At 46.0% G+C, this 27,335-nt stretch overlaps 1 protein-coding gene across 14 annotated transcripts in view; it reads left to right on the top strand.

Annotated features, from left to right (window-relative positions):
- The window catches only part of faf (ubiquitin carboxyl-terminal hydrolase-like faf), an 819,194-nt gene that overhangs the window by 738,062 nt on the left and 53,797 nt on the right, over window positions 1-27,335 (top strand). For all 14 annotated transcript variants that reach the window (XM_075682882.1, XM_075682878.1, XM_075682872.1 and 11 more), the window contains 2 exons: window positions 3,205-3,346; window positions 19,564-19,654. In XM_075682882.1, the coding sequence (XP_075538997.1) occupies window positions 3,205-3,346; window positions 19,564-19,654 (233 nt within the window). The remainder of the gene's footprint in view (window positions 1-3,204; window positions 3,347-19,563; window positions 19,655-27,335) is intronic.

The raw sequence follows: 27,335 nt of genomic DNA, 5'->3' as shown, positions 1-27,335 counted from the left end.
TCTTGAAGCGAGGAGTTGTGTTGGCGCACACATGACATCTCTGCGTGCGGCTGCCTTGGGCAGAGGTCTGAGGCACTCTCTCGCGTAAGCGCGTTGCCGCGGAGAGTGAGAATACCTCGCGAACGGCGCTGATAAGCAAGTGGTGATAAACAAGCTAAGAGCAGTGCCAATCAAGATAGAAATCAACTTCCGCCGCCCCTGTGAGAGCGTGCCGACAAAAAGAAAAATCATGTTTCGCGCGTCTCCGTTGCAATCACGCGGCGGAACCGAAACCGCGAAAGCGCGTTGCCACTGAGAGCAAGAATACCTCGTGAACGGCACTGATAAGCAAGCTAAGAGCAGCGCCAATCAAGATAGAAATCAACTTCCACCGCCCTGCAAGAGAGTGCTGACAAAGAAAAAAATGACGTTTCGCGCGCCTCCGTTGCGATCACGCGGCGAAACCGAAACCGCCAAAGGGGCGTTGCCGCAGTCTGAGCGACGCACTGAAGCTAGCAATCATCTCTGTTTATCTCCCCAAGAAGGTAGCACCAATTTCAAACGCATCTTGCAAGTGCTAAGAGGTGGCAGCACCTCCCGATGAGCGCTCATCGTCATTATGGCGCGAAATCTCAAACGGAGGGTCGGAACCGTACCCGTACTACGGCAAAGACCTTGCGGGACAGAAAACCGCCGCCGTACATGTACGGCGAAAACCTTCAAAGGGTTAACAAGGTTTCACTGTATCATCATGATCATCTCTTTGCTTTTATGTCACTGGCAAGCACTCCCACTTTTTAAAGCGACGCAGCCTCACTGATTTGCCAGCGATAAACGGGCGACACTTGTCACTGCCGTCCATATTTATGCAGAACAACACTCTGATGCGCTCCTTTGAAGCATGGAGGCCAGAGCAGGGTTTGCTTCTCAGCACGAGTGTGTGGTTAGGCAGTAGATTATAAAATGAGCAGAAGAAGCTATGAGATGAAGTTGGTAACGAACGTAACCCTTTGAAATTTAAGTAAATGCTGTGAGGTAATCTCAGAAAATAACACTCAATTATTCTCCCAATGTTCTGTAGCGTTTGACCAAATGTTCAGTTGTCCTACATATAATGTAAAGCCAAGTTTTGATGTGTTATTGTAAAGCATGTGTAGATGTATTCCCTTTGTATCCCCCCCCCCTTATGGAATACTCAAAAGGGGCCTTTAAGGGTGCGATAAATGATGATGATGATATGCCAGCTTCATTGGCATCTTTAATGTCTCTTTCTGCGTATGTTGACCGCATGTTCTATAAATTTGAGCAAAGCCAGACTTTGAAGTCAGATAGATGCATTGTTCACTTCTTTGCTTTCACTGCAGTTGACTTTACAGCTGATGCCATGGCAGTCCACCCATGAAATGGATTAAACTCATTGTGGCCTAAGAGAGTTCCATAAAACCTGGCTTGCCCCTACAGTTTGGGGCCATTACTGGGATCGTCTTAGCCCTCACTTCTTGAAATCATCTGATAAGTGTCGAGTCCAAGTCCTTGTACTTTGACGCACAAATTTTTTTTCATGACAGCTAAGAACCTTGCTGCCGCTGCTGCTACACGTTCACCCGGTTCTTTTATATAGTAGACATGGTTGTGTAGGACATCCCGTACTTTGCCACCACGAATGCTTTCTCCATGCCACTCTCAACCTCCTTTATCACGCACTCCTTGGTTTTCAGCGATAAAGCATGCCACTCTCCAACGGTGCTTGGAGACGCAGATGCCATGGTGACAGAAGCTTGAAAGCAACTGCAGATACCAACGCAATGTGCCGCTCAGTGAATGCAACAAAGAGGCTGCTGGGACAAGAAAAAAACAAAAGGCGCGCCGTGCAACGCACTCCTGGATTGGGCGCTGCCACCAAGAGATACGCGCTTGCCCCTTCTCCCCCCTCCCGCTGGCTTTTTGTTTTCCTTCTCGCTGCTTGTCTTTCCGGCTTCTGCGTGTATCTGCTCCGCTGATATATGGCAACAAAGTCGCGCCTCCTCGATGGGTTTGATGGTTGCAAGCTTCAAGAAACTGCTATAACCGGATTTCTGCTTTCCACGCCTGCACATTAAGCAGCCTGCGTTAAGTTCTATGTGAAGAATGCTAGTGGTCAGGAAAAGCCATGTTACAACTGGTCCTGGCTATAAGCAGTTACATTATAAATGGTCTGCACTGTATATAATTAAAACTTAGTACAAGACAGTGATAAGAAAACAAACAAAACAACAAGCATTATGAGCATGGCTTTGTCGTGGCTGACCTTTTGAAATATCGGAACCACAGGCATAGCACGAGACTGATTGATGGAAACCTGGTCTCATTGACAAGGCTGGGGGCCGGGGACTCAGCAGCTGGCCACGTACCGCAGTGCTCCTCATTTATGCACCAACTCTATAAGTCTTGTTAACCCTGTGCTTCATTTCACACACAACAGGCAATGCTGCATGCACTACGCAAGGAGTGCACAAGTCTCACTTTGCAGTGCTCTGTGACACTTTCTAAAGAATAAACTACTTCATATATATAACTACAACTTGTAGATGCAAGTTTGTGACAAATTACGTATTCTTTGTACACCTTTCTGCTTTCAGTGCTTGTCATGCTATGTTTTGGTTGTGAGAGCAAATAATGTGCGGTAGCCACTGACCACAGAAACATGTCACTCTTCTCGTTAGGTGATAAGTAAGTTTATACCTTTGACCCCTTTCGTATAATGAACATATCATATTTTGTGACATGAAAGCATGAGACAATTTTTCATCAAGTTGCATGACACGTGCCTATATCTTTCATATATGACGCACTCTTTTTGGTTGTAGATGTGAACAAGTCTCTCTAGCCTTTGCCTGCTAGTATGTATCAAACAGAGCGTGGCAGACATGGCCTGGCTACCTCCAGCTGGAGTCGCTCTAGCCACGTCACTCACTGCTGATGGTTGCCTCCTGGCGCATCTACTTTTAGGCAGCCAAGGTGCCCTCATACTTATTTTCTTGCCCCACCGGTCATATTTCTTCTTTGTCTTTACCTGTGACAAGGTTGATGCAATAAGCGATTGTTTATTAAATTCTTGATGCATTTGATAATTTTACACACAGTTAACTAAAATGTTTTTTTGCATTCCCATGTGAGGATGGACCATCGTGGTCGGGCCAGAGAGTAGACGACGATTGCTGCGACGCCCATGTATTTTTTGTGCAGGGGTTCTGCCTCAGACTGGTACGAGGTGCTGTGCGTGCACCTGCGGCATTCTCGCAATGTGCGGCTCTGGTTTGCAAGCCAGGTGCTGTTTGCACACCCTCACCGGCTGGCCGAGTACTTGCTTGAGTGCCCCACTACAGAGGTGAGCTGCATGTGCGCACGCGCTTGTTTCTCGAGGGTCCACAAACGCAGTGCCTGTTTTCATGTCCGACTGGGTGCACTGTTCGGCGTTTCAAAAGCCAGTCAGAGCTGCTGACAAGGTAGTGTCTCGCATGGCAGCACCCTGGTTCAGCAGATCGAACAGCGCTGAACATCTCTTGCAAATATGCCATCCCAGTTGAGCACACTGCGGGCTAATGCAAACTCTGCATGACAAATAAATGCAGTGATGACATAGAGGTAGAGCATCCGCCTCGCGTGCAAGAGGACCGTACTTTGAATCCTGGTGCCGCGCAATTTTCCACTGGATTAAAAAAAAAAAAGATCGGGTGTTGATAAAATTGCATAAACAGGCCGGGAGTGCGGCCTGACCCTGGGGTCCAGAACCGGTAACGCACTCCCTTGCAGTCTTGACCACAACCTCCTATATGAATACAACAATAAAAACCCTGGCCCTCAGTCCCCAGCAGCTGCGAAGCAACTGACCACGGCGGTGGTCAGACCTATGATGCAGCAGAGGGTGCTTAGAATCTCTGGGTCCGTACAGGCCATCATTGGTATCTGAACCTGGCAGCGTTTAACGCTAGAACGTTATCTAGTGAGGCGAGTCTAGCAGTGCTATTGGAGGAATTAGCGGGCCGTAAATGGGATATAATAGGGCTCAGTCAGGTTAGGAGGACAAAAGAAGCATATACAGTGCTACAAAGCGGGCACGTCCTCTGCTACCGGGGCTTAGCGGAGAGATGAGAACTAGGGGTTAGTTTTCTGATTAATAAGGATATAGCTGGTTACATATAGGAATTCTGTAGCATCAACGAGAGGCTGGCAGGTCTTGTTGTGAAACTTAATAAAAGGTACAAATTGAAGGTTGTACAGGCCTACACCCCTACATCCAGTCATGATGACCAGGAAGTCGAAACATTCTATAAAGACGTGGAATCGGCTGTGGGTGAAGTCAAAACAAAATACACTATACTGATGGGCGACTTCAATGCCAGGGTAGGCAAGAAGCAGGCTGGAGACAAGTCAGTGGGGGAATATGGCATAGGTTATAGGAATAGCAGGGAAGAATTATTAGTAGAGTTTGGGGAATGGAATAATTTGCGGATAATGAATACCTTCTTCTGTTAGTGGGATAACGTAAAGTGGATGTGGAGGAGCCGAAGTGGCGAGACTAGAAATGAAATAGACCTTATACTCTGCACTAACCCTGGCATCATACAAGATGTGGACGTGCTCAGCAAGGTGCACTGCAGTGGCCATAGGATGGTAAGAACTCGAATTAGCCTAGACTTGAAGAGGGAAAGGAAGAAACTGGTACATAAGAAGCTAATCAATGAGTTAGCGGTAAGAGGGAAAATAGAGGAATTCCGGATCAAGCTACAGAACGGGTATTCAGCCTTAACTCAGGAAGAGGACCTTAGTGTTGAAGATATGAACAACAATCTTATGAACATCATTAAGGAGTGTGCAATAGAAGTCGGTGGTAACTTCGTTAGACAGGATACCAGTAAGCTATCGCAGGAGACGAAAGATCTGATTAAGAAACGCCAATGTATGAAAGCCTCTAACCCTGCAGCTGGAATAGAACTGGCAGAACTTTCCAAGTTAATCAACAAGCATAATATAGCTGACATAAGGAAGTATAATATGGATAGAATTCAGGAACGGAAAAAGCCTAAAAGCAAAGAAGAAGAAACTAGGAATAGGCAAGGATCAGATATACGCGTTAAGAGACAAAGCCGGCAATATCATTAGTAATATAGATAAGATAGTTCAAGGGGCTGAAGAGTTCTATAGATATTTATACAGTACCAGTGACACCCACGAAGATAATGGAAGAGGGAATAGTCTAGAGGAATTTGACATCCAACAAGTAACGCCAGAAGAAGTAAAGAAAGCCTTGGGAGCTATGCAAAGGGGGAAGGCAGCTGGGGAGGACTAGGTAACAGCAGATTTGTTGAAGGATGGTGGGCAGGTTGTTCTAGAAAAACTGGTCACCCTATATAAGCAATGCCTCATGACCTCCAGCGTACCGGAATCTTGGAAGAACGGCAACATAATCTTAAACCATAAGAAAGGGGATGCCAAAGAATTGAAAAATTATAGACTGATCAGTTTACTGTCTGTTGTCTACAAAGTATTTCTCGTCTATATCTACAAAGTATCCTCGTCGAAGTGTGCAAGTACCGGCGGCGACTGCATGCGTCGTGTGAGTTCTTGAAATGCGTCGGCCTGCGGCGTTTCCCACTTGAACTCGACATCACATTTCGTTAGATGTGTTAGCGGCTCCGCGATGCATGAAAAGTCCTTGACAAAGCACCTATAGTAGGCACACATGCCAAGGAATCTGCACACTGCCTTCTTGTTGATTGGCTGCGGGAACTTTGCGATGGCAGCTGTCTTCTGCGGGTCGGGGCGTACTCCAGATTTGCTGATGACGTGGCCTAGGAATAGAAGCTCATCGTAAGCGAAGCGACACTTTTCCGGCTTCAGATTGAGCCCTGATGACTTGATGACCTCTAATACTGCCGCAAGCCGTTTAAGGTGATCGTCGAAATTTCCGGCGAAGACGACGATGTCTTCTAAGTAAACAAGACAGGTCTGCCACTTTAATCCTGCTAAAATCGTGTCCATCACGTGCTGGAACGTTGCAGGCGCCGAGCACAGTCCAAATGGCATAACCTTGAACTCATAGAGACTGTCTGGCATGATGAAGGCGGTCTTTTCGCGATCCCTTTCATCGACTTCTATTTGCCAGTAGCCAGACTTGAGGTCCATCGACGAGAAGTATTTAGCGTTGCAGAGCCGATCCAATGCGTCGTCTATCCATGGGAGGGGGTATACGTCTTTCTTCGTGATTTTGTTCAGTCGGCGATAATCGACGCAGAAACGTAGGGTTCCGTCCTTTTTCTTAATTCACTAAAACAACTGGAGATGCCCACGGGCTTTTCGATGGCTGGATGATGTCGTCGCGCAGCATTTCGTCAACTTGTTGTCTTATAGCTTCACATTCTCGCGTCGAAACTTGGTAAGGGCTCTGGCGGAGTGGTCGAGCGCACTCTTCGGTTATTATGCGATGCTTTGTGACTGGTGTTTGTCGAATCCTCAACGATGTCGAAAAGGAGTCTTTGTATCGTCGAAGCAGACTTCTGAGCTGTTGCTGTTTAATCACGGAGAGACTTGGATTTATGTCGAAGTCTGGCTCGGGAACTACGGTCGTCGGGGTAGATGTGGCAGAATCCGAGAGGACAAAGACATTGCTGGTTTCCACAATTGTCTCGATGTACGCGATTGTCGTGCCCTTTTAGACGTGCTGAAACTCTTGGCTGAGGTTGGTTAGCATAACTTCCGCTTTCCCTCCGTGGAGTCGAGCGATCCCTCTTGCGACGCAAATTTCACCGTCGAGCAGTAGATGTTAGTCGCCCCCAACCACGCCTTCTACGTCAGCGGGTGTTTCGGTGCCGACCGAAATAACAATGCTGGAGCGAGGCGGGATGCTCACTTGATCTCCTAGCACACTCAAGGCGTGGTGACTACGAGGGCTCTCCGGCGGTATCGCTTGATCTTCCGACAGCATTATTGACTTCGACTTCAGGTTGATGATAGCGCCGTGTTGGTTCAGGAATTCCATGCCGAGAATGACGTCTCGTGAACACTGTTGGAGGACAACGAAGGTGGCAGGGTAAGTCTGGTCATGAATGGTAATTCTTGCCGTGCAGATTCCAGTCGGCATGATGAGGTGTCCTCCAGCGGTCCGAATTAACGAGCCTTCTCATGCAGTCTTAACTTTCTTCAATTGCGCTGCGATGGGTCCACTCACGACGAAGTAATCGGCTCCTGTGTCTACTAAGGCGGTGACTGCGTGGCCGTCGAGAAGCACGTTGAGGTCAGTGGTTCTTTGTCTTGCGTTACAGTTGGGCCTTGGCGTCGGATCATGGCTGCATCGCGTTGACCTGTGGTTGGTACGTGGCATCGTCAGGTGCCCTTTCGTCAGCGTGTTCTTTCCTGCCAGACTTCGTCAGGACGGCGGTGTGTCATTGTTGTTATGTCGTCGAGATAGTCTTTTCAGCGTCTTCGGCGTCGGCGGAGGATCTTCGTCAGTTCGACGAACAGCACCCGCACCTCCATCGGTTGCTGCTTTTTGTTTTCCGGATATGGGCTGACGGACCGGCCCCGGGCTGGGCCAGTGTATGGTCGGCGCTGCGGCGACAGGTAGCGGCCTAGTGATGGCGAACGGGACGGTCGTCGAGGGCTCCACTGAGTAGAGGCGAGGTAGTCGGCGATGTCATGAGGGCGTTCACCTTCCCTCGGGCGCTGTGCAATGACAGCGAAGCCTCGCAATCCCAGGTCGCGGTATGGGCATCGGCGGTACACATGGCCGGCTTCGCCGCAGTGGTAGCAGAGCGGGCGGTGGTCGGGGGCGAACCAAATGTTGGTCTTCTTCACGTAGGTGCGCTGGGCGACGGGTGGTCATGCTGGCGGCGGCGGATGATGGAATTGCGGCGTTACAGGGCCCTGGCACGGTTACAGGGCCCTGGCACCTTGACGGCATGCGACGGCAGTGTAAGTCATCGCTTCTGGCTGGGGCTGCAGTAATTGTGGTTGCACCTCAGGAACTCCAAGCGATCGGTGCACCTCTTCTTTCACGATGTCGGCAATTGAGGCCACTTGAGGCTGCAACGATGGCAAGACCTTGCGCAGTTCTTCGCGCACAATGGCGCTGATGGTCTCACACAGATCGTCCGTGGCCAGTGATTGAATTCCTGCGTAGTTGGTAGAGTTTGTGCGGCGGTTGAATTGCCGGTTCCACTTTTTGAGTGTCTTCTCGATGCTGGTGGCCTCGCGAAGGAACTCTTCTACGGTCTTCAGTGGGCTTCGTATCATTGCACCGAAAAGTTCTTCCTTCACACCACGCATGAGTAGGCGGACTTTCTTCTCCTCAGGCATATCCGGGTCAGTGTGGCGGAACAGACGGATCATTTCTTCCTTAAATATGGAAACATTCTCGTTAGGTAGCTGCACTCGGCCATCTAGCATAGCTTCGGCCCTTTCCTTGTGCACGACGCTCGTAAAGGTGTGCAGGAAGCCGCTACGGAACAGGTCCCATGTTGTCATGGTCGACTCCCGGTTCTCATACCACGTTCTGGCGGCGTCTTCTAAGGCGAAGTATACATGCCGCAGCTTGTCGTCGGAGTCCCAGCTGTTGAAAGTCGCGATTCGTTCGTAGGTCTCCAGCCAGGATCCTGGGTCTTCAGTAGCTGCTCCGTGGAAGGTCGGTGGTTCCCAAGGTTGTTGCAGGATAACGGGGGACGCTGCAACAGCCATTGGGGTTGTCTTGACCACGATCTTCTTTGCCGTCTTAGGTAGGAGTCCGTGCTCTGGGGGCAGTCCTTGCAGTCTGCGGTTAGGCCGCTGGTTTGGGCGATGTCAGTTTTGTCCTCGGGCTTCGGGCTTGGATCGCGGCTTTGTGGGGACATTCGGTACATGAACACACCAGCACCTCCACCAGATGTCACGTGGTAGTGACTGTGAAGAAAGCAGCCAAACTGAGAAAGAGCAAACTAGCGTTTTATCGGCCGAACTTGTGCCCTCAAAAACAGGCTACACTCAAAGAACGGCGACAGCGGCAAACACAGTCGGCGATCGGCGAAAATCTGATCAGCGTGTCAAGTGCGTCGGTTTTTATACAGCAGTCGTCGAATGTTCCAGACTAATCGTTGGGACCCGCGTGCCTTCCAAAAAATTCTACACCATTCGCGTCAGGTGATGAAATCAGATAACATAAGGTTCGGCGACAACAGACAGCGGATAGAAGCATCAATAACTTTCCAGAAACTTTAGATAAACGCAGGCGCGTCCTGCGCTGTGCGATAACATTTGTTAGGCGGCAAAACATGGTCACCCGATAAAGATAAGTACACGTGTCAATATCGACATACGAAAAGGATGTGGAACTAACAAAGAGTACAAATAAGCAAGTATGGTGTTCTAATCCAATTTTATATCAAATGAGAACGTTGCAAACTCCAGTGAGAGAAATTCATCTAACTGCGAAAAAAGAAATTTTTTTTTTATTTTCTAATAAATGCAACAAAGTTATTTCGCAAATTTGCCTTTCTGAAAAAAAAAGAACTACAGTGATAGCGCAAGTAGAAGCAGAGATAATGCGCCTTCAATACGGCATCATCATCAAAATTGTGGTTTTGATAAAACAAAACACATTTCACAGCTGATATATTGAAAAAAAGTTTGAAAAACGACCCCAAAGGCCATCAGTAGGCACTAGGTATAATTCATGGCCGTATGGCCATTCCCGTCGATGACATACCATGCACTGCGAGTACATTCACTTCAAAAATATTACGTTTCCGGGCCCTCAATTCTCTGCGAGCTCCATCCCAACTCAACTTCACCGCAGATCTTGCAAACCACAGTCAGTTTAGTAGTGAGACCGTAATCCTGATCGCTCCACACCAGCTACACAGAACCACCGCATGTGTTGCACGAGAATACGCCAAGAAGATATTTCACTGCTGCAAGTCCGATGAAAACGGACAGAGCAGCGGACTTCGCGACCGAGATTGTTGCACTATCGGCGGTGGGATCATCAACAAAACACCGAATCTTTCACTCCGGGGCCGTTGTAGATGCAATCTTGTCAAGCATGGCTTTCTCATGTGCTCTTATCTTATCCACTAACTCTCCAGTTACGATAACCGTGTGCAATTCTTACATGAGTGTAACCGACAAGTGGGTATGCGTGATCCGGCAAGGCTGTTGAGGCATCAATGTTCAGCGGTGGTACAACTTCAGCAGCGAGCTGCTGGGTATCCTGTGCCAACTGCAACGACAGAATCATTTTCGGAAGTTTATTGCGTCTCGTACATTTCCACCCGTAACGATTCATGGAACAAAACTTTCTCGGACCTCCAGCATATCCAACGCCGCAGTCACGGGACTAAGACAAAATGGCAGATGTTTTGTCGTTTGAGCACTCATGGTCCTTGGAGCCAATCATGATTCGCCATCTAGGTCACATGCTCAAACTGGCCAATAATAGTGTGCGCAGTGAATTTCTTTTCTTGTTCTTCTTTTTCGTTTTTTTTTTTCGTGAAATCAGCGCTGGCAATATTGCAGACCAATGAATAAAGAAAGCCAGAAACGGGAGCTTTTTAATGATACCAAAATGGTGCTGGCAGATGATGTAGTTATATAGTTATACGCGACAAAAATCAGATGCGATTTGTTCCTCATTTAAAGGGCAATGCTAGCAGATTCGCATGTTTAGGTAACGATAAAGGAAGAACTATCGCGCATTTTGTAACCAAATTTTAGAGATATAGGCTCAAAAAATCGTCCGGAATACGGAAAATAAAAATTGAAATATTGGGCCGATTTTCGTATCTGCATGCAGCAACACGTTGGCAAACTTGGGCCGTATGCACGGAAGATTATTTTCAAAAAAACTTTGTTTCATAGCAGTGGACAGCATCGACAGGTGACAGTGATCCTTAAACACAGTGTGTTTGGCAATGGGCCATGAATGCTCATAGATGCCAATGTGTCTGGTGCTAGTCATACGATACCAGAGAAATTATCCCCGAAAGTGACCATCCAAAAATGTGTCACATTTTTTTCGGCCACTTGCGGAACAAGTCACTCGATCTGTGAATTATCCAATATTTCTAACCTTAAGCAGTCCTCGTAGAGTCCTCATTATAGGTCAGCCACTGCGAATTCTTTCGAGGCCGAGCCGTGCATTGTACAATAAAACCTTGTTAATTCAAACTCGGTTAATTTGAAATCCTGGATAATTCGAAGGTTTTCTGCAGTCCTGTACTTTTCACTGTAAATTTGACCGTATAATTCGAACCGACGGCCTACACTATTTCGGTTAATTCGAAGATTTGGAGTGCTATGTGGCAATTCCCGATACCCATTTCACCACAAACCCGATGAAATGACGGCTATTTGGAGCCACGAGGCGACGCCACATAGCAGTCACAATTATTTATAGACGAAACGCCCTAACCATAGTACTGCTAGCACAAAAACCAGTCCGCGCGGTACGCCCCGTGCACCGCCAAAATGCACGCCTGCAGAGGAGGAGATGTGCTTCACTGCAACACGGTGGGCATACTGGTTTTTGTCACGTGTTCTCGTCCTCTACTCCGCACGCTCCTCGCAGTCGCAGTGTCAGCGCGTGTTCCGTGCCACTGCCACTGGCTGCCGTTCGCCCATTCTCTCTCTGCACCTGCGGCGATATGTGTGCGCACAACGCTGGCCAGCGTCGTTTCTTTGTGTGGGGTGGTTAGGGGTGTTGCAGCTAGCGTGGTGTTCCTTTTTTTTTTTTTCTGAGCTGTGCAGAAGTACCAGTGAGCGAAGATGTCAACATGTAAGACTTTAACGCTGCAGCTGAAGTTCTGCTTGATCCAAGAAACGGGTAAGAACACATGTTCCAAGACCGAGCTGGCTGAAAGGCACAGCGTGTCCCTCTCGACGTTGTCCACAATATTGTAGAACAAGTGGAAAGTACTGGAGGCCTACAGCAAGACATATTCTTCGAAGTGGTCGCGAGTACAGGCTCCCACATACCAAGATGTGGAATCAGCTTTACTTCGCTGGCTGCAGAAAGCAAACGCAGCCCACCTTCCCATCACTGGAATGATACTGCGGGAGAAGGCCAACGACTTGTCTCTAGAACTTGGGCATGAAGAGTTCAGGTGTAGCAGTGGATGGTTCAGCCATTTTAAAGAGCGCTATAATTTGACCTTCGTAGCCATCTATGGCGAGAGCGGCACCACAAACGAGAGCGTCATCGATGACTGGAAGAACCACATGTTGGCTCCGTCGCTTAGCGAGTATGGTGCAGACGGTGTGTACAACCTTGATGAGGCAGCCCTTTTTTTACAAGATGCTGCCCGCAAAAACGTTTGCAGCAAAGGACACCGCAGTCAAGGGCCAAAAGCAGGGCAAGGAAAGAATTGTCGTTCTGTTTGGTGCGAACATGTGCGGTAAACACAAGCTGCCGCTACTCGTAGTTGGAAAGAGTGGGAAGCCTCGCCACCTTAAAAATGCACGGCTGTTGCCAAGGGATGAGCTTATCTACCGGCACAACAGGAAAGCCTGGGCCACAGGCGCAATATTTGAAGATTACGTTTGGCAGCTTGACCGCAAGTTCATGGCCACAGGCAGGAATGTACTCTTTGTTGTTGATAATTGCCTGGCGCATGGTGACATCCCACATCTGAAAGCTATCAGGATGGTATTTCTTCCTCCGAACACCACGTTGATCTCTCAGCCAATGGACCAAGGCGTCATTCAACACGCAAAGATTTACCACTACCACCTGCTCAAGCGCATGCTTCTTTGTTACAACAATGGCAAGGAGTACTCCATTGACCTCCTTGGGGCCACATGACTTATTGTGTATGCATGGAAGCAAGTGCAAGCCACTTTGATCATGCCGTGTTTTGAACACGCTGGCTTCTCGAAGGAAAGCACCGTCGATGCTGATGCTGACTATTCATGTGCACTTGATGAAGAAGGAGCCGAGTATTGCAACTGCATCAATGCACTCTGCTCAAAGGATAGTGAATCCGGTGCAGTCAGCTTCGCCGAGTACGGGTTGGAATGACTGACCGTGGGAGATGCTTTTAGCGTAGGTCAAAGCACCGACATGGAAATATTTATTATCTTAATCGTGCAAACAAGTCACCACGTTGCTGCTGACTGCATCATTGCCCAGTGGTGTTTGCCAGAAGAATTTGTACCGTAATCGACGTCACAACTTGCTCGTCCATGATTGGTTGAAAATAAAGCTGCTAAAAACCACTGCACTGCAGCGAAAACGTGATAAATTATTATTTGTACAAATTTTTGTTTGCTGTACTATTTGTATTAGCACAAACAGACAGTCACAAAAAACACTGCAAAACACAGTATTGGCACTGGCTGCTCTTTTCCTCTGTCCTCTGAGGATTGCTCTGTGTTGTGGGGAAGGCTTCTCTTTTGGCTCGTATATGCCAGCGAGCAGCAATCTGGTCACATCAGTTCAGTTCAGTTTCAGTTTATTATTCTTTAAATACAATGAATTGGTAAGAGATGGCAAAAATCCCAAAGTCAAAGACTGCAACGGGACCCTCAGTTAATAATAATAGTGTAGAGATGTATTAAACAGTAAGCTAACTAAAAGAAACAAACACAGTCGCGAAAGTACAACATAGAAAAATAAAATCAACGAAAACAAATGGTATTATACTTATTATTATTACATGATGCCTATATTGCATAAAAAGAAATCTGTCAATACATACAAATGACAAATCTAGTTTAACGAATGACGCAAACTTAGTTACGTATATGAAACAGGTTAGGGGCATGACTAAATGTATGACAGGATGAAGATTTAATGCTGACGAGTAAACCATTCCACAGTTTTATAGCAGCGAATGATGATGTCATTTTTCCTTAGTTAGAATGAACCATAGGTAGTAGAAAATTGGAATTATGCGCAAACCTGGTATTATTATTGTTGATGAGGTGCCTGGAATCAATGAATTGGTATGAGAGATGTTTAATAAGTATTCTATAAAACATAATTATTAGATGATAGTTGAACAAGTTCGTTACAACAAGGATGTTATTTTCACAAAGTAGTAGAGTGGCACTTGTGAAAAAACCACTGTTAGTGATAATGCATATTGCTTGGTTTTTTAAGTGCTAAATAGACGAGATATGACAGTTATATGTGTTTCCCCAAGAAACAATGCCATAATTAATGTGACTGAGTGAAGGCAAGGTATAATGCTAATAACGCATCTTTAGAGAAATATGTTCTTGATTTGATTAATGCTCTAATACTGAAGGTACACTTTCGCTTAATGAAGGCAATGTGTTGAGAAAACTTAAGGTTAGAATCTAATTTGATGCCCAAAAATGATACACAGTCGGAGACGGGAATGTGATGACCATGTATAGTTATCTCAGGCAAGCCAGGTAGTATTATTTGGCTAGAACGGAAAATCATAAATTGAAATCTTAAAGGATTGATAATTAAATGATTGTACGAACACCAAGCAACAATATGGTCAAGCACCTTGTTTAGTTTAAGGATTAAGGTTGTTAAAGAATTGTCACGCATCGAGATAGTAGTATCGTCAGCGTATAGTGCACAATGTGCCGAAAGACACGTGGGTAAATAATTAATATAAATAGAGAATATTAAGGGACCTAATATGGGGGGGGGGGGGGGGCCTGTGCTACACCTTGGTTAATAATAACTTCAGTATCAGAATAAGCACCTAAAAAAAAAACTTTGTTCTCTATCATGTAGGTAACCTTTTAGGAGGTTTAGTACTGGACCGGTTATTCCCAGGGCTTCTAGCTTAGTAAAAAGTATATTATGATTAATTGTATCAAAAGCTTTAGTGAAGTGCAAGAGTACCAAACCAACAAAGTTACCCGTATCAACCGAGTGACGAATGTAGTCAGTCATGTATATTAAAGCCAAGTTAGTCGAACTGGCAGTGCGAAAACCAAATTGAGAAGATTGCAACAAATTAAATTTGTTTAAGTAATTATTTAGGCACATATAAAATAACTTCTCAACAACTTTACTAATCGACGACAGAATAGAAATAGGACGATAGTTAAACACCTCCGTTTTATCACCTTTCCTATGTACAGGAATAATCTTAGCCCTTTTAAGCGAAGTTGGAAAAATACCACATTTAAAGATATTATTAATTATAATACAAAGTGTATCAGAAATAAGCGCCGCAACAAGTTTTAGATGAAATAAAGAAATGTTATCTAAGCCAGGGCTAGTATTCTTTAGAGCTAATACCATGGAACATACCTCATCTGCAGTTACGGGAAAGAGAAAAAAAGAATGATTGCAGCGATAAATGGGATAAGTAGTAGTCGTATGACGACTGCTGTATATATTATAGAAGTAGTCACTGAAAGTACTTGCTACGCTAGAAGAATCAGTATGGGTTTTATTGTTGTTGTTTGTTTTATCAGTAGTATTACCGGACTTAGGTACGTTCTTGAATGCATTTAGAAGTTGCCATTGTTTTTTGGGATTGTTCTTGTGTTTTGTAAATTCATTTTCGTAATACTGTCGTTTAGACTTCCTTAGCAAGTTATTCAGAATGTTACAATAATTTTTATAGCATACTGCTAAGCGTACATTAAAAGGTTTCTTTTTAGTATTTTTGTATAGGTTTTCTTTTTTTTTCATACTAGTCAGTAAACCTCTCGTTACCCAAGGGTTACTGGGAAATTAAATATGTTTCTTGCATCTGACAGTAGCGGTGTTAGCGCGAACGGCTTGTAAAAAGATGGAACAAAATTTTTCAAAAGCTTCATCGGGATCGTGCAGGGAGTTAATTACAGACCAATCAGTATTTGTTATAGTGCTAACAAAGCTATCTCGGTTAAAATTAGAGGAAAAGTATCAAGGCTAGGACTGAGGTATTTTGGCCTGAAAGGAGACGAAAATCGGGAAATGGTCTGTGATCTGAGTATCTGTGACACCAGAGTTGGGAGTTGGCGCTATGTTAGTTTGAGCATAGTGAAGAAGTGTGTTGGCACCTTGAGTAGAACACCTACTAGGAGGGATAAATAATGATTCCAGTCCGAAACCAGCAAGACAGTCTGTATAAGCTGTTACACTTCCTTTGTCGATGTCAAGTAAGTTTATGTTAATATCATCAACAATTAGGACTTGCTTACTTTCAAGAGAAATTTTTTTCAAAACTATGAAGAGTTCACACAGAAAATCAGGGATAGATGAAGAAGTAGTATACACAACCAAGAATAAAACTGTTACAATTATGAGAATTCATCTGTAAGTCAGTTTCAATCCATGCCGATTCACAGTGATTTACATTAACGAAAAGATCAAGCCTACGCTTATATTTAATGTGAGGTGAAACAAATATGGTGGAACCACCGTATCGATCCGAAATACGATGGCAGTATTCTGCTTGGTATGGACGAAAATTGTATAAATTGCTATCAGCATTGTCAAGCCATGTTTCCAAAACACAAATAAATGAATAAGAATGATTAAGTGAGTCAGTAAATGCAGAAATGGTATCATGGTTCTCGCGCAAACTTCACGCATTATTATGAAGAACAGAGATATTAGAAGATGTAAGCAATGGTTTTTATTCAGGGACGTGTGTGCAATCAACCCGCAGGACAGGAAATGTAGCAATAAGCTAGGCCTGCGCAAAGATGCGGAAATCAGCCTCCAACTTTATTCAGAAGATGCTCCTATCAGTTGATTTATGGGATTTAATCTGCAATTTTCAGTCCATAAAAACTGCCAACTGTTCTCTTTTTTCAATGCTAGGGCCTTGCTGAATAAACGTTTGTTGTCGACTGTGAGGTGTTCGTTAATGTAAACGGGACTATCTGTACTACCACAAAAGCCAATCTGGGAGCATCGCAGACGAGCTTTGCAACCGTTGCGAAGAAATTCATTCTTCTTGTCACGTGAACAAAAACGAACAATGATGTTCTTGTCCGACATCTCGCTGGCCACACGATGAACTATGTCAATGTCTCCAGAAGAAATGCGGCACTCAATTGCATCGGCAACCTTCTTCAAGATCACAGAGCATTCCTCGCCTTGTGATGATGGAATGCCTTTTATTTCGATGTTATTAATTCTGCTGTACTGTTCCAAGTCTGCGATTCTCTTGGTTAATGCTTGATTCTGAAAAGTTAATGCTTTGTTAGTAGTTAGCAGTTCACTGAATGTTGCTTTGAATGTGTCGTACTGTCCGCTCATGAAACGCACGCTTTCAGCTAGAGAAGCTGAAAGCGTGCATTTCCCTGGTCCCTGGTCTTCAAGCCTTCTTCAATTCCCTGGTCTTCAAACCTCTTCCCAATCTTGGCAGCCAGACTGTCGACAAGTGCATCAAGCTTATCGTTAAGCAGTGATTCCAGATGCTCAATTTTTTTAGCGAGTTCAACGTTGGTGGGTATTGCAGAAAACAGACCAAGAACAAGAGACACACTTGTAAGGAGCAGCCGCAACAATAGCAAAGGACGCAGTGAAAAGTATAAAAACTAACTTGCAGCAAAAATATCGGATGGTTAGACTGTGTCGTGTTTCGTTGTAGCCGCTGCTCAGTAGTGAAGCCGGTGCCGGAATGGTGCCCTATATATATATCTGCCTCTCCAGCTGAGCAAGCGCAGGCGCCGTAGTCTAGGGAAGCACAGTCAGCCTGCTGAGTATGCGCAGTATACTCTGCTAGGTAGCTGGCAGGATGAGGCCGTCTGCTGCGTCAGAGGGGAGGCACGGAGATACGGCCTGCAGCAAAGATATCGGATGGTTAGACTGCGTCCCGTTTTGTTGCGGCCACTGCTCCAATCATTTTGCATGAACAGTACAATTGTTAGTGTTGGTAAAGCAGTGCAAGTTTCTACACTCTGTGCATCATTGTTGCTGCACCCTTTTCGTTGTTCGCGTTGCTGTTTTGAACTGCCCGCGCACACTATAACATTGCAATGTCCCAAGTTTCTTGACTGTTCATTATCATCAGGGGAGCTCATTAACTATGGCCTTCCCTTGGAAAATGTAAACAATATACTGTGGCGTGGTTGCACTTGGTTTGTTACCATGGTAACAGCAACACCATAGCACCAGAGTCTGTGAACATGGAATGGGCAACCACGGAGCGCAATGTAGGTGCTTCAAGCTCTTACCATTGACAGCAAGGGGTTACGTCAGTAGGTGAAAAAAATGGGGACCGCACAAAATTCAAGTTGAGGGCATGTACTTTATTTTATTTTTATTTTTTTGTATTGAAATTTCTTGACTGAATAACTTTGTACTGCATACCCATAGCTGCCATTTTGTTGCATTCTCCAACCATCCCAAAAATGGTGGCGTGAAAAGTGTTTGAGGGCACCTTTAACAGTGTGCTCGAATGACGCATTTCCCAGTTACTATGCATTTTTCTTGCATTCCCGTGGAAAATACACTAAAGAGGTACTACTGTAGTTTTGTGTTTTCCAGCTTATACCACAGCACAACAAAGATGATAGACAGTGCCCAAACTGCCTCAGCAAAACAAGTTCCACAGCAGCTTTTGCTGGTAAAGAAAGTCCCTGTAACAGCAGCTTCTATTTCAAGTGGTTCCTCTTGTGATTGGCTTTTAACAAATCAATGCCTCTAAGAAAATATATGAGCTTGAGCTTAGCGCACATGCTTTTCGTGTGCATAGTTCTTTGGGTACAAGCAGAGGCAATATGAAAAACAAGCAATATTTAAAAATTGAACCGTGATACCATCCACTTCTCATGCCAAGAGACGGAAAAAATATTTTAAAGGAAAAATTTTCATGCACTTAAATGCATTAGTGCAATGAAAGCACGAGTTTAAATGATATTGCGCGACATAAAAAACGACACGGACGTGAAAGAAGACGACACACCACGTCTTTCACGTCCGTGTTGTTTTTTATGTCGCGCAATATCATTTAAGCAATGGATTACCAACTTGCCCGGAATGCTGCTCTCATAAAGCACGAGTGCTGCAGCAGCTTTTTGCCGCAATGGCGAGGGTGGCCAGTCACGAAGTGCTGGACACCAATAGCTTTACGGGAGGTTGTGCCAGCCAAGAGGGGCGTGGGATAAGTTGTCACGAAATAAAATGGGGCTGCCCAAGTTCAATCACACCACTGTTGCAACAATGCAGGCCAGAGAGCAGCATCCTTGCTGCCGTCGGTGCCACCGCCTGGGGCCAGGCTACGGTGGTCGCTTTTCGCAGCTCCCCTTTCTAGCCACCTTGCCACGAATGGAAAAATGAAGTACCTACATGCCTCATTTTTCAAGTACCTTCAAGTACCTACATTAGAATCTTGTTTTTTCTTTCTTTCTTCTTTTGCAGTCTTCTGGTTGAGGAAATGCCTGGATTTTTACACGTGAAAATGAAACATTGAAGCATAATCTTGCAGTTCGAAATGCAATTGTACCACCCTCACTGCACTCGATATGTTTTCCCCATTGCTGCTACAGTCGCAGCGGGGCTGCAGTATACATAAATAAGTGACAGCATGGCCAAGCAAACTTTTCACTTACTTGGTGACGTCCGATAATTTGCTATGTTTGTGTTTCTTTACGTTGAGGCTCTTCTGTGGAATGCCAATAGAGCCCGTTGGTGGTGCCATGCAGGTGCGCAGTGCCTTTGCCAAGATCGTGGTGTTCCTGGCGCACGCCTCCGCGAGGGACGGCCCTTACACGCCACTCTGCCCTCCCATCTCGAGTGAGTCACTTTATGCACTGTCGTTCCTGGTCACAAATCTCTTCTCGGCTCGCGACCACATTGCGAGAATTCAAAGCAGGGGCGCTCTACACATGTGGGCTAGTTCTTAGATACAGTTGCCAAGTGATAATTTGGACCAAATAATGGGGAGTCTGAAATACCTCCAGAGGCCTCCGTGCCTGGAGACACGCTCACCCACCTGGTTATCACTTCTGTTTCTCTTCCCTGAGTGCGTTTATTCCAGAAGTGGCCCAGAAGCTTGCCTGCGGCCTAGTCAGTCTCCACCGCTGCCTTGCCGTTGCTGCAGGCTCTGGCATGGTCGATGCGTGCGCCAAGTCTCCCGACAACTGAACTCGGCCATGCTCGTCCGAATTGGTTGGTTGGCTGGCTGCCAACAAAGCCCTACATGCCACCTTTACAATTCGGCTGCTTGGCTTGTCTCGTGGTTTGGGTGCAGTGGGTGACTGCTGAATTGACTAGGTTTCGATTTCAAGGAGGTGATTTATCAAAACAAAACTACAGTGGACTCACTTAAAACGGAACCTTGAGGGACCAGGGAAATTAGTACCATTTCTCAGGAGTTCCATTTACTGAGGCACAAAGCTGAATACAATTGCACGAATACTAAGTCGACCAACCATGACGATGGTGTTCTGTTTAAGAGGCAGTTCCATTTAAGCGATTTCCATTTTATTGCTCATTCGATTCAACCCTGTGTTTGAATTAGCTGGCAGTTGTGCAGGCAGAGCTTTTAGTTATCCTTATACACTACGTTTATGAGGACCAAGTTGTGGTACTGCAAAGTTGTCCAAATAATCAAGCACATTCAAATTATAGGTAGGTCACTGTACTATTAACAGCGCTATGTAGTGTTGGAAAAAAAGGAGTGAGCGGACGCTAACTACTAACTGAATTTTATTAAGGAAGAACCAGCACATACAACAAACACACAATAAAAGGATGACAGCAAGCATGTGCACAGCAACGTAATTTCTAGCAACAATATTTGTATTTATCTCTTGGCTCAATCGACCAAAGCCGTGCAGGTGCACCCTTTCCAGTGAAATGTTTTTTTTATGATTATAACGTAGTCGAACCCATTTATAACAATGCTCATGTGCCAATGAAATCCCACTGTTATAACCGATAATTGTTATAGCCAGGCGTCACGAAAAAAGCAGAAGGGAAAGAACGTCCAAATATTTTAATTAGACAGAAAGATGTTCAGTACTTATAACATTACCGGTTAAAAAAATTTATAGCAACAAAATTATCCACAAACCCTTGTCGATTATTGTCAGTGTGAGCAAATGGCCCAAACAATCGAGAGAGCCAAGGGGACACTCTCTGAAACTCGGCTGCCCGGGAGCATGCACCTGTTCCCTTCCCGGAGTTCTTTCATGCCAGCTGCAGAGAGCAAACGCCTTAACGTCTTCCTGGCGCACTTGCATCAACGCCATTGGCGTTCAACAAAACTTTCACTTACATTGGAGTGGTTCTCGTCCACGGCATCGTCCACGACGAGTCAACCACCTGCGGGTGGCCAGCAGGACATGCAACGAAGCGAAGAAGCTAGCAACAGCCTTCCCTCCTCCTCCTCTCTCTGGCTCCACCCCCAACTCGCTTGCCTGAGATCGTGCACCCTTTCTCTCACCTGCCCGCGGCAAAAGAGCTAGCAGGCTAACGAGACCAAAGTGTGCCCCCCCCCCCCCCTTCACACCACTCTCCGCCACTCAGTGGCATGAGGGATCACGCATGACCCTCACCCCCCCTCACCCCTCTTGGCAACTCGGTTGCCCAAGAATACACACCCTTTCCATTGGCGCGTTTCCTCACCTTCCGTCGTCGAAGTCCGACACCATCGTACCTACCACAAAAACAACCGAAAAAGCAAAAGAAAGCCATTTTCTCTAAAATAGCGCCAAATCATTGAGGAAAAAATAAATTGCTATCCTGCCTGCATGTCCCACACCTTCGCCACACCCGCCGTCATGCCGTGCAGGGTGAACGGCACATTCTTGTTGCGTCGCTAGCCTTCTCTCTTCCAACCCGTCAATTCAGGAGTCAACAGTGCCGACTGAGGGGTCGGGAAGGGAGAGGGAAGAGGCAGGCACAAGGCCGGCGATGCAACGAAGGCACGGCACAAAGGCGAGTGCGGCTACTCGCATTCTCCCTTTTTTTTTTGTTTTTCAATGACCTTGCAGTTGTTTTTTTTTTTCTTTTGCCACACGCACCCAGTGGTTAGATTTAATTGTTGTAACCAATAACGTGGCGTGGCAACATTGTAGTAAGGTGAAACAGATGCAGCAAAAGTTGACGGTGCATCAGCTGCTCATATCCGATGTATTGTTACAATCGTGACGAGTGGGTTAAGCCTGTACCTGTTTTGGGGTATTTCCTGGCTCCACCCTCAACTCTTTGCACACACTGCACCTGGCATGTTCAAATTCTGTGGGCTGTTACGCCAGAATGAGAAGCAAACAGCCCGGCTTGCAGTAGGAAGGATACTTCATTGCATCTCTATATCCTTTGGAGCATATGCGTAGGGTGTTTAATTTTCAGGTTTTACATTGTTTCTTTAATTTGGGGGGTCAGAATTGAGTGTTATTTTCAAAGAGAAAAATCCGGGAGAAATTGGGTGTTGTTCCCTGGCAGTCGAAAGCTCGAGATTTTCCTGGTGACTTTCACAAACTATAAACGCAGGGGATGGTGTCCTTATGGACACAAAGTCACAAACATTTTATTTAGATCAGTGAAATTACTGACACGAGCATACTATAAGGACAAAGAATGCAGCTCGCAAGTTGTGTGACAAACTTATTTATACAAATTCTCACTTAATGGCATTATTTACACTATTAAAGGAAATAACATCTAAAAAATTTTCGGATCCCACAAGCTGTGGGAATCGGTTTAAGTGAAGCTTTCTTTGGTGTTTGTGAAATATGATTATTTGTAACTGGAGACTGCACAACCCATTTGGACATATTTTCACTGGGAATTGTCTCACTCAACAATAAACTTGTGGTGCTCAATTATACACATTCCAAAACAAAGGGAAGGTGACACTTGAACGACCATGACAGCACGAAGATGACTGCATGACGACGATGCAGTGACAATGAAAGAAGGGCAATTGTCGCATGGCAACAATGGCAGGACGATATTGGAATCACTGCGGCAAATCGAAGATGATGGAATGATCACAACAGCACGATGACGATACAATGATGACAATGGCGTGATGACACTGGAGTGACCGAAATTGTACGACAACAATGGCATGACAATGGCAGTGTGTCTACAAGGTGATGCGGTTGCTAGAATGATGCCGATAGTATGACGACAAATTATTTTAGAAGATTCATAGGATAAACTACCTTTTTTGAGTGGATTACATATAGCTTAATGTCAGAGATGACATTAGGATTTACTGCTGTGACGTAATGAAAGGCAGAGGATCTGGTAAAATTATTCACAAGTAATTCCTGCACGTGACATATGCAAAAAATTTATAGAGTCTGTTTCAAAGAAAGGTGAGCATAGCTTCTTTATAATATAGTAAAACCTCATTATAACGAAGTTAAATGGGGGGTCGTACTTACTTTGTTATAACCATTAGTTCGTTATAGCCACTGTCCATTTCTATCCACAGTTAGCAAGCAAGAAAGCAGCCTGCCACACGAAAGCAGCAGCCTGCCACACAAAGAAGAAAACGGCCGTTGCACGGAAAAAAAAACAAGCTAACAAGATAGCAAGGAATTGCTACTTTATTCATGCCACACAGCTCATCATTGGTCGATCAACAGCACACCAGCTCAGCTGGCGGCTCACTTCACAGAAAACAAGTCCTTTATAGATTTTTGCCACATTTTTCAGGCGAATGATGACTTTCTCAGCTACAGCCGCTATTTCGAGTCCATCCTCGCTGTCATCGTGAGCGCCAAAGAAGCGGCGCAGCAGGTCTGCCGCATCCAGCGCTTGTGCAGGCGTTGGTACGTCGAGTTCGCCAATATTAGGCTCCGGGCTGTCATCCACACATTCGTCACTGTCGTTATTAAGCACCCCCGTCACCGCGTCAGCATCAGCGCTGACATGCATGCAGAAGGTGTCGCAGTCAGGCACAACGCCAGCATGAAGGAGAGTGTTCCACAATGCTAAGGCATGGTCGAGATATTCCGAGATATTCACTGTAACCACCGTTGCTGACGCCAAATGAGGCATGCCGGAAGCAATTGGCAATCGTGCTTGCCGGTACAGCCATCCAAGTAGCATATAGCATTTTGATTGCCATGTACAAGTCGATCGTGGACCCGGGCTTCGTGCTCATATTGAGCAGAATCCGGTTAATCACACACTTGTGGTAGCCTGACTTAGAGTTCATGATAACTCCTTCGTCAACAGGTTGCACAACTGCAGTGCAGTTTGGCGCCAAGAAGCATAGCTCGATGTTCTTTAGCATGGTGGCAGTGCGGTGGGCTGCGCTGTTGTCCAGTACGAGGCATATCTTCCGGTTAAGCTTGCCCAGCTGCTCGTCCCACTCCCGCAGCCATTGTGAAAAAATTTATCTCGTCATCCAAGCCTTACGGTTGGACACTCGCGTGCCTTTGAAGCATCGTGGTGACGCACTTTTGCCAACTACGAGGGCCAGCACCTTTTCCGACCCATCTATGTTGGCAAAAAGCAACACAGTTATGCGGCCTTGCTCTGCTTACCGTCCCGGCAGCATTCACCTTTGAGGGCCAAGGTTTTTTGCAGCAGCATCTGATAGAACAGGGCTGTCTCATCCACGTTGAACAAATCCTTGGCACTGTATTTTTCTAACAGCTGTCCAACGTTTATCTCCACCCACACCACTGCAGCTTCGCGGTCGACAGACTGTGCTTCCCCACTAGCAGCCCTGCCGACGACGTTGTGGCGTTCTTTGCAACGCTGCAGCCAGGCGACACTCGCCACAAAATCGTCGTGCCTCATAATGCAAGCGAAGTCCCTCGCTTTGCACTGCAACAGTGCCTCATTCACAGGAGTGCCACTTGCTCTTGCATACAAAAACCATTTGAAGACTGCCTTCTCTAGAGCTTCAAAAGCGGAGGCTCGCAGCTTCTTTCTGTCGCCTTCACGCACACGTGACAGCAATGGTGACAGCTTCTTTGCTGCTCAATATCGTCGACAGCGTTGCTCAACGCTATGCCAAAATCTTCGGCCACTTTTTTTCTTCATCACGCTGTACTCGACAGCTTAGCAAAAACACCATCTCCCGATTCATATCGTTTTGCGCTTCCGTTTGCTGTCGTCCATCTCCTTTCTGGCGGTGGGAACTTGCACGAACAAACCGATAGAAACACTGGTAGTGTTGATTTGCACGGAGGCAAAGACACACAACAATAGAGCCACAGTCAATGCCGTCCCACGCACACTGCGAAAGAGCAGGCAGGTCCACCAGTTCCACGGGAAAGGGGAGGCCAGGAGACGCACACAGGTGATGCGAACGTCGGCCTGACGGGTTCCAAAATAATCAGTAAATGCTTGTTGTGGAAAAAAAAATGCCGACAATTACGTTACTTCCTAATGCGAAAATTGAGAACAGCCATTCAGCTGTTTCGGCTTTTCTATATACTGAGGTAAATAATTTAATTCAAGCAAGACATGTATGAACAGTTACAACTTTTTATTCTTCACTTCAAGAAACACTCCACTCCCAGTTCTTGATTATCATAAAGGTAGCTTTGTGGTCAGAGAAATAGATGGATATATGCTAGACTTGCCAAACCAGTGCCTGGTTTGGCATAGCGCACCCCTGTATTCTGGTGGCAACAGCTTTGGGCCTCTGCTCGGGCAGCTCGTTTAGCAGCAGTGGCAGACGAAGGACTTCCATCGGTTGCCTCGCTCACGGCTCAGAAAGAACTGGCTGAGAATAGACTACTTATCTAGGCAGATGGATGATATTATTATATAAACCATCTGCAAGCCTCGGACAATCCATCTGGTGTGGAACATTTCGCACCAGCCGCCACAAACGGAGCAAAGCCTGGCGCAGCTGTCTCGGTTATCGGGAGGTTGCGGGAGGCAGCACGTAGGCGCATAGGAATGTTGGGCGGCAAAGACATGGCAGCAACTGACTGACGCTGCTAGCGAGTCAGCTGAAGGTGGCTCTGCGTTTCAGCTTGGGAAGCGCGCACCGTGATCCGCTGATGCCGAGTCGGCGCCTCGGCAACCGGGGAACACCGCACGCTCTCATGCGGTCACCACCACGGATTAGACGAGGGGGGAAGGGGTGCACGCAGTGGTGAACAGCGGCAGCTATGCGTTTCAGCTTGGGCAGCAGCACATCATCGATTGCCGCCGTACAACGGTGGCATTGGAGGAGGAGCAAAGAGGGCAAATGTCATGCCGTGCACGAGAGATGGCGCCAGGAACACGTGTAGCTAGAGCAGCACGCTGGCCCCGGCTACAGAGCTGGTTATGGCGAGGCACGACGGCGCCGCGAAACGCTGGAACGGGCACCAAGGAGAGCTGCGCTCTAAAAGAAGGTTCGTTACACCCATTGCGAGGAAATTTTATTTTCATTAAAACAAGGTTTTCAATAGATGGATATCTATTGAAATTTCAAGGGGAGTGACAATTGCTTCGTTATATCTATTAGTTATATCCCGTTTTGTTATAACGAGGTTTTACTGTATTGTTTAATGTGTAGGTGAGTTGAAAGCTTGCAAAAGCAACTCCAATGCTTTAAAATGTGCTGCACGGCAGGCCTTGTGTCACGGAACTTTTTTCAAACTACACAGCTAGCTTTTCTGCATGGTACGGTGACAGCATAACAATGGTGCGAAACATACATACGCAGTGAAACTGTATGCGTAATTCTCTTTTTTAACTCACGACATATTCACAAGCAACTTGTAAGAGTTAAAATGAGTGGTAATCGTTTTGTTGTCGAAAGTTACAGTGGTTTCCAGTTTCTAAAATGTACACAAGCAAACTTTACAATGTATACAATGAAACTTTTATGAACTTTACAAACTCTACAATGTGACTTTATGTGAAAGATCTGTGCGGTTTGCTACTGCATGGAAAAAGGCAATAGAGAAGCTATTACCCGCTATTTTAGAGAGCAGCGGGCTACACGCACCAAGATTTTTCACTTTCAGGCAGTCAGCTTTTGGAGCCTGGGGACCGATCGAAGCCTTGTGACATCACTGTCACTGTGTTCGCAAAAATCGTCAACTGTGCAAGTAATTCGTCAACACATAATGTCGTCCCAGTCAACTGTAGAGTAGGAGACGAACAGGTCACAGAAGCGACATCAACAGCGGACAGTTGAATGAGAGTGGGAGCAGGCAACTCCCATAGAAGTCGGTTATCTGTGCAGGTCTGGAGTTCCAGTAGGTTGTGTTGTAAACAACCTAGGAAGCGTTACGTCACGAGTTCACGCTGCCGTCGAGGCGAGCGCTGCAAGCAAGTTTCACGCCGCTGACTGCAGCAGAAAAATCTGCTAAAATTTTCAGCTAAACCCTTCTGAGTCAACTAAAATTTGTTTCTGGCACGAAATAACTCGGAGTAAAGTGACCTCGAAAGTGGCATGTTATAAAACGTTGTGCGCAATAGTAAATCATTGGCATGATTTTGACTCGCAGCCACCGCTGCAATCGTCTCTGCAAAACGGGTTGCCTGGCTAATGTGT

Source organism: Dermacentor variabilis, chromosome 2 (genome assembly GCF_050947875.1).
Source record: "Dermacentor variabilis isolate Ectoservices chromosome 2, ASM5094787v1, whole genome shotgun sequence".
In the NCBI taxonomy this organism is placed as follows: domain Eukaryota; kingdom Metazoa; phylum Arthropoda; class Arachnida; order Ixodida; family Ixodidae; genus Dermacentor; species Dermacentor variabilis.
The sequence above is the reverse complement of the archived record's forward strand: the minus strand, read 5'-3'. Positions and strand labels throughout refer to the sequence as shown.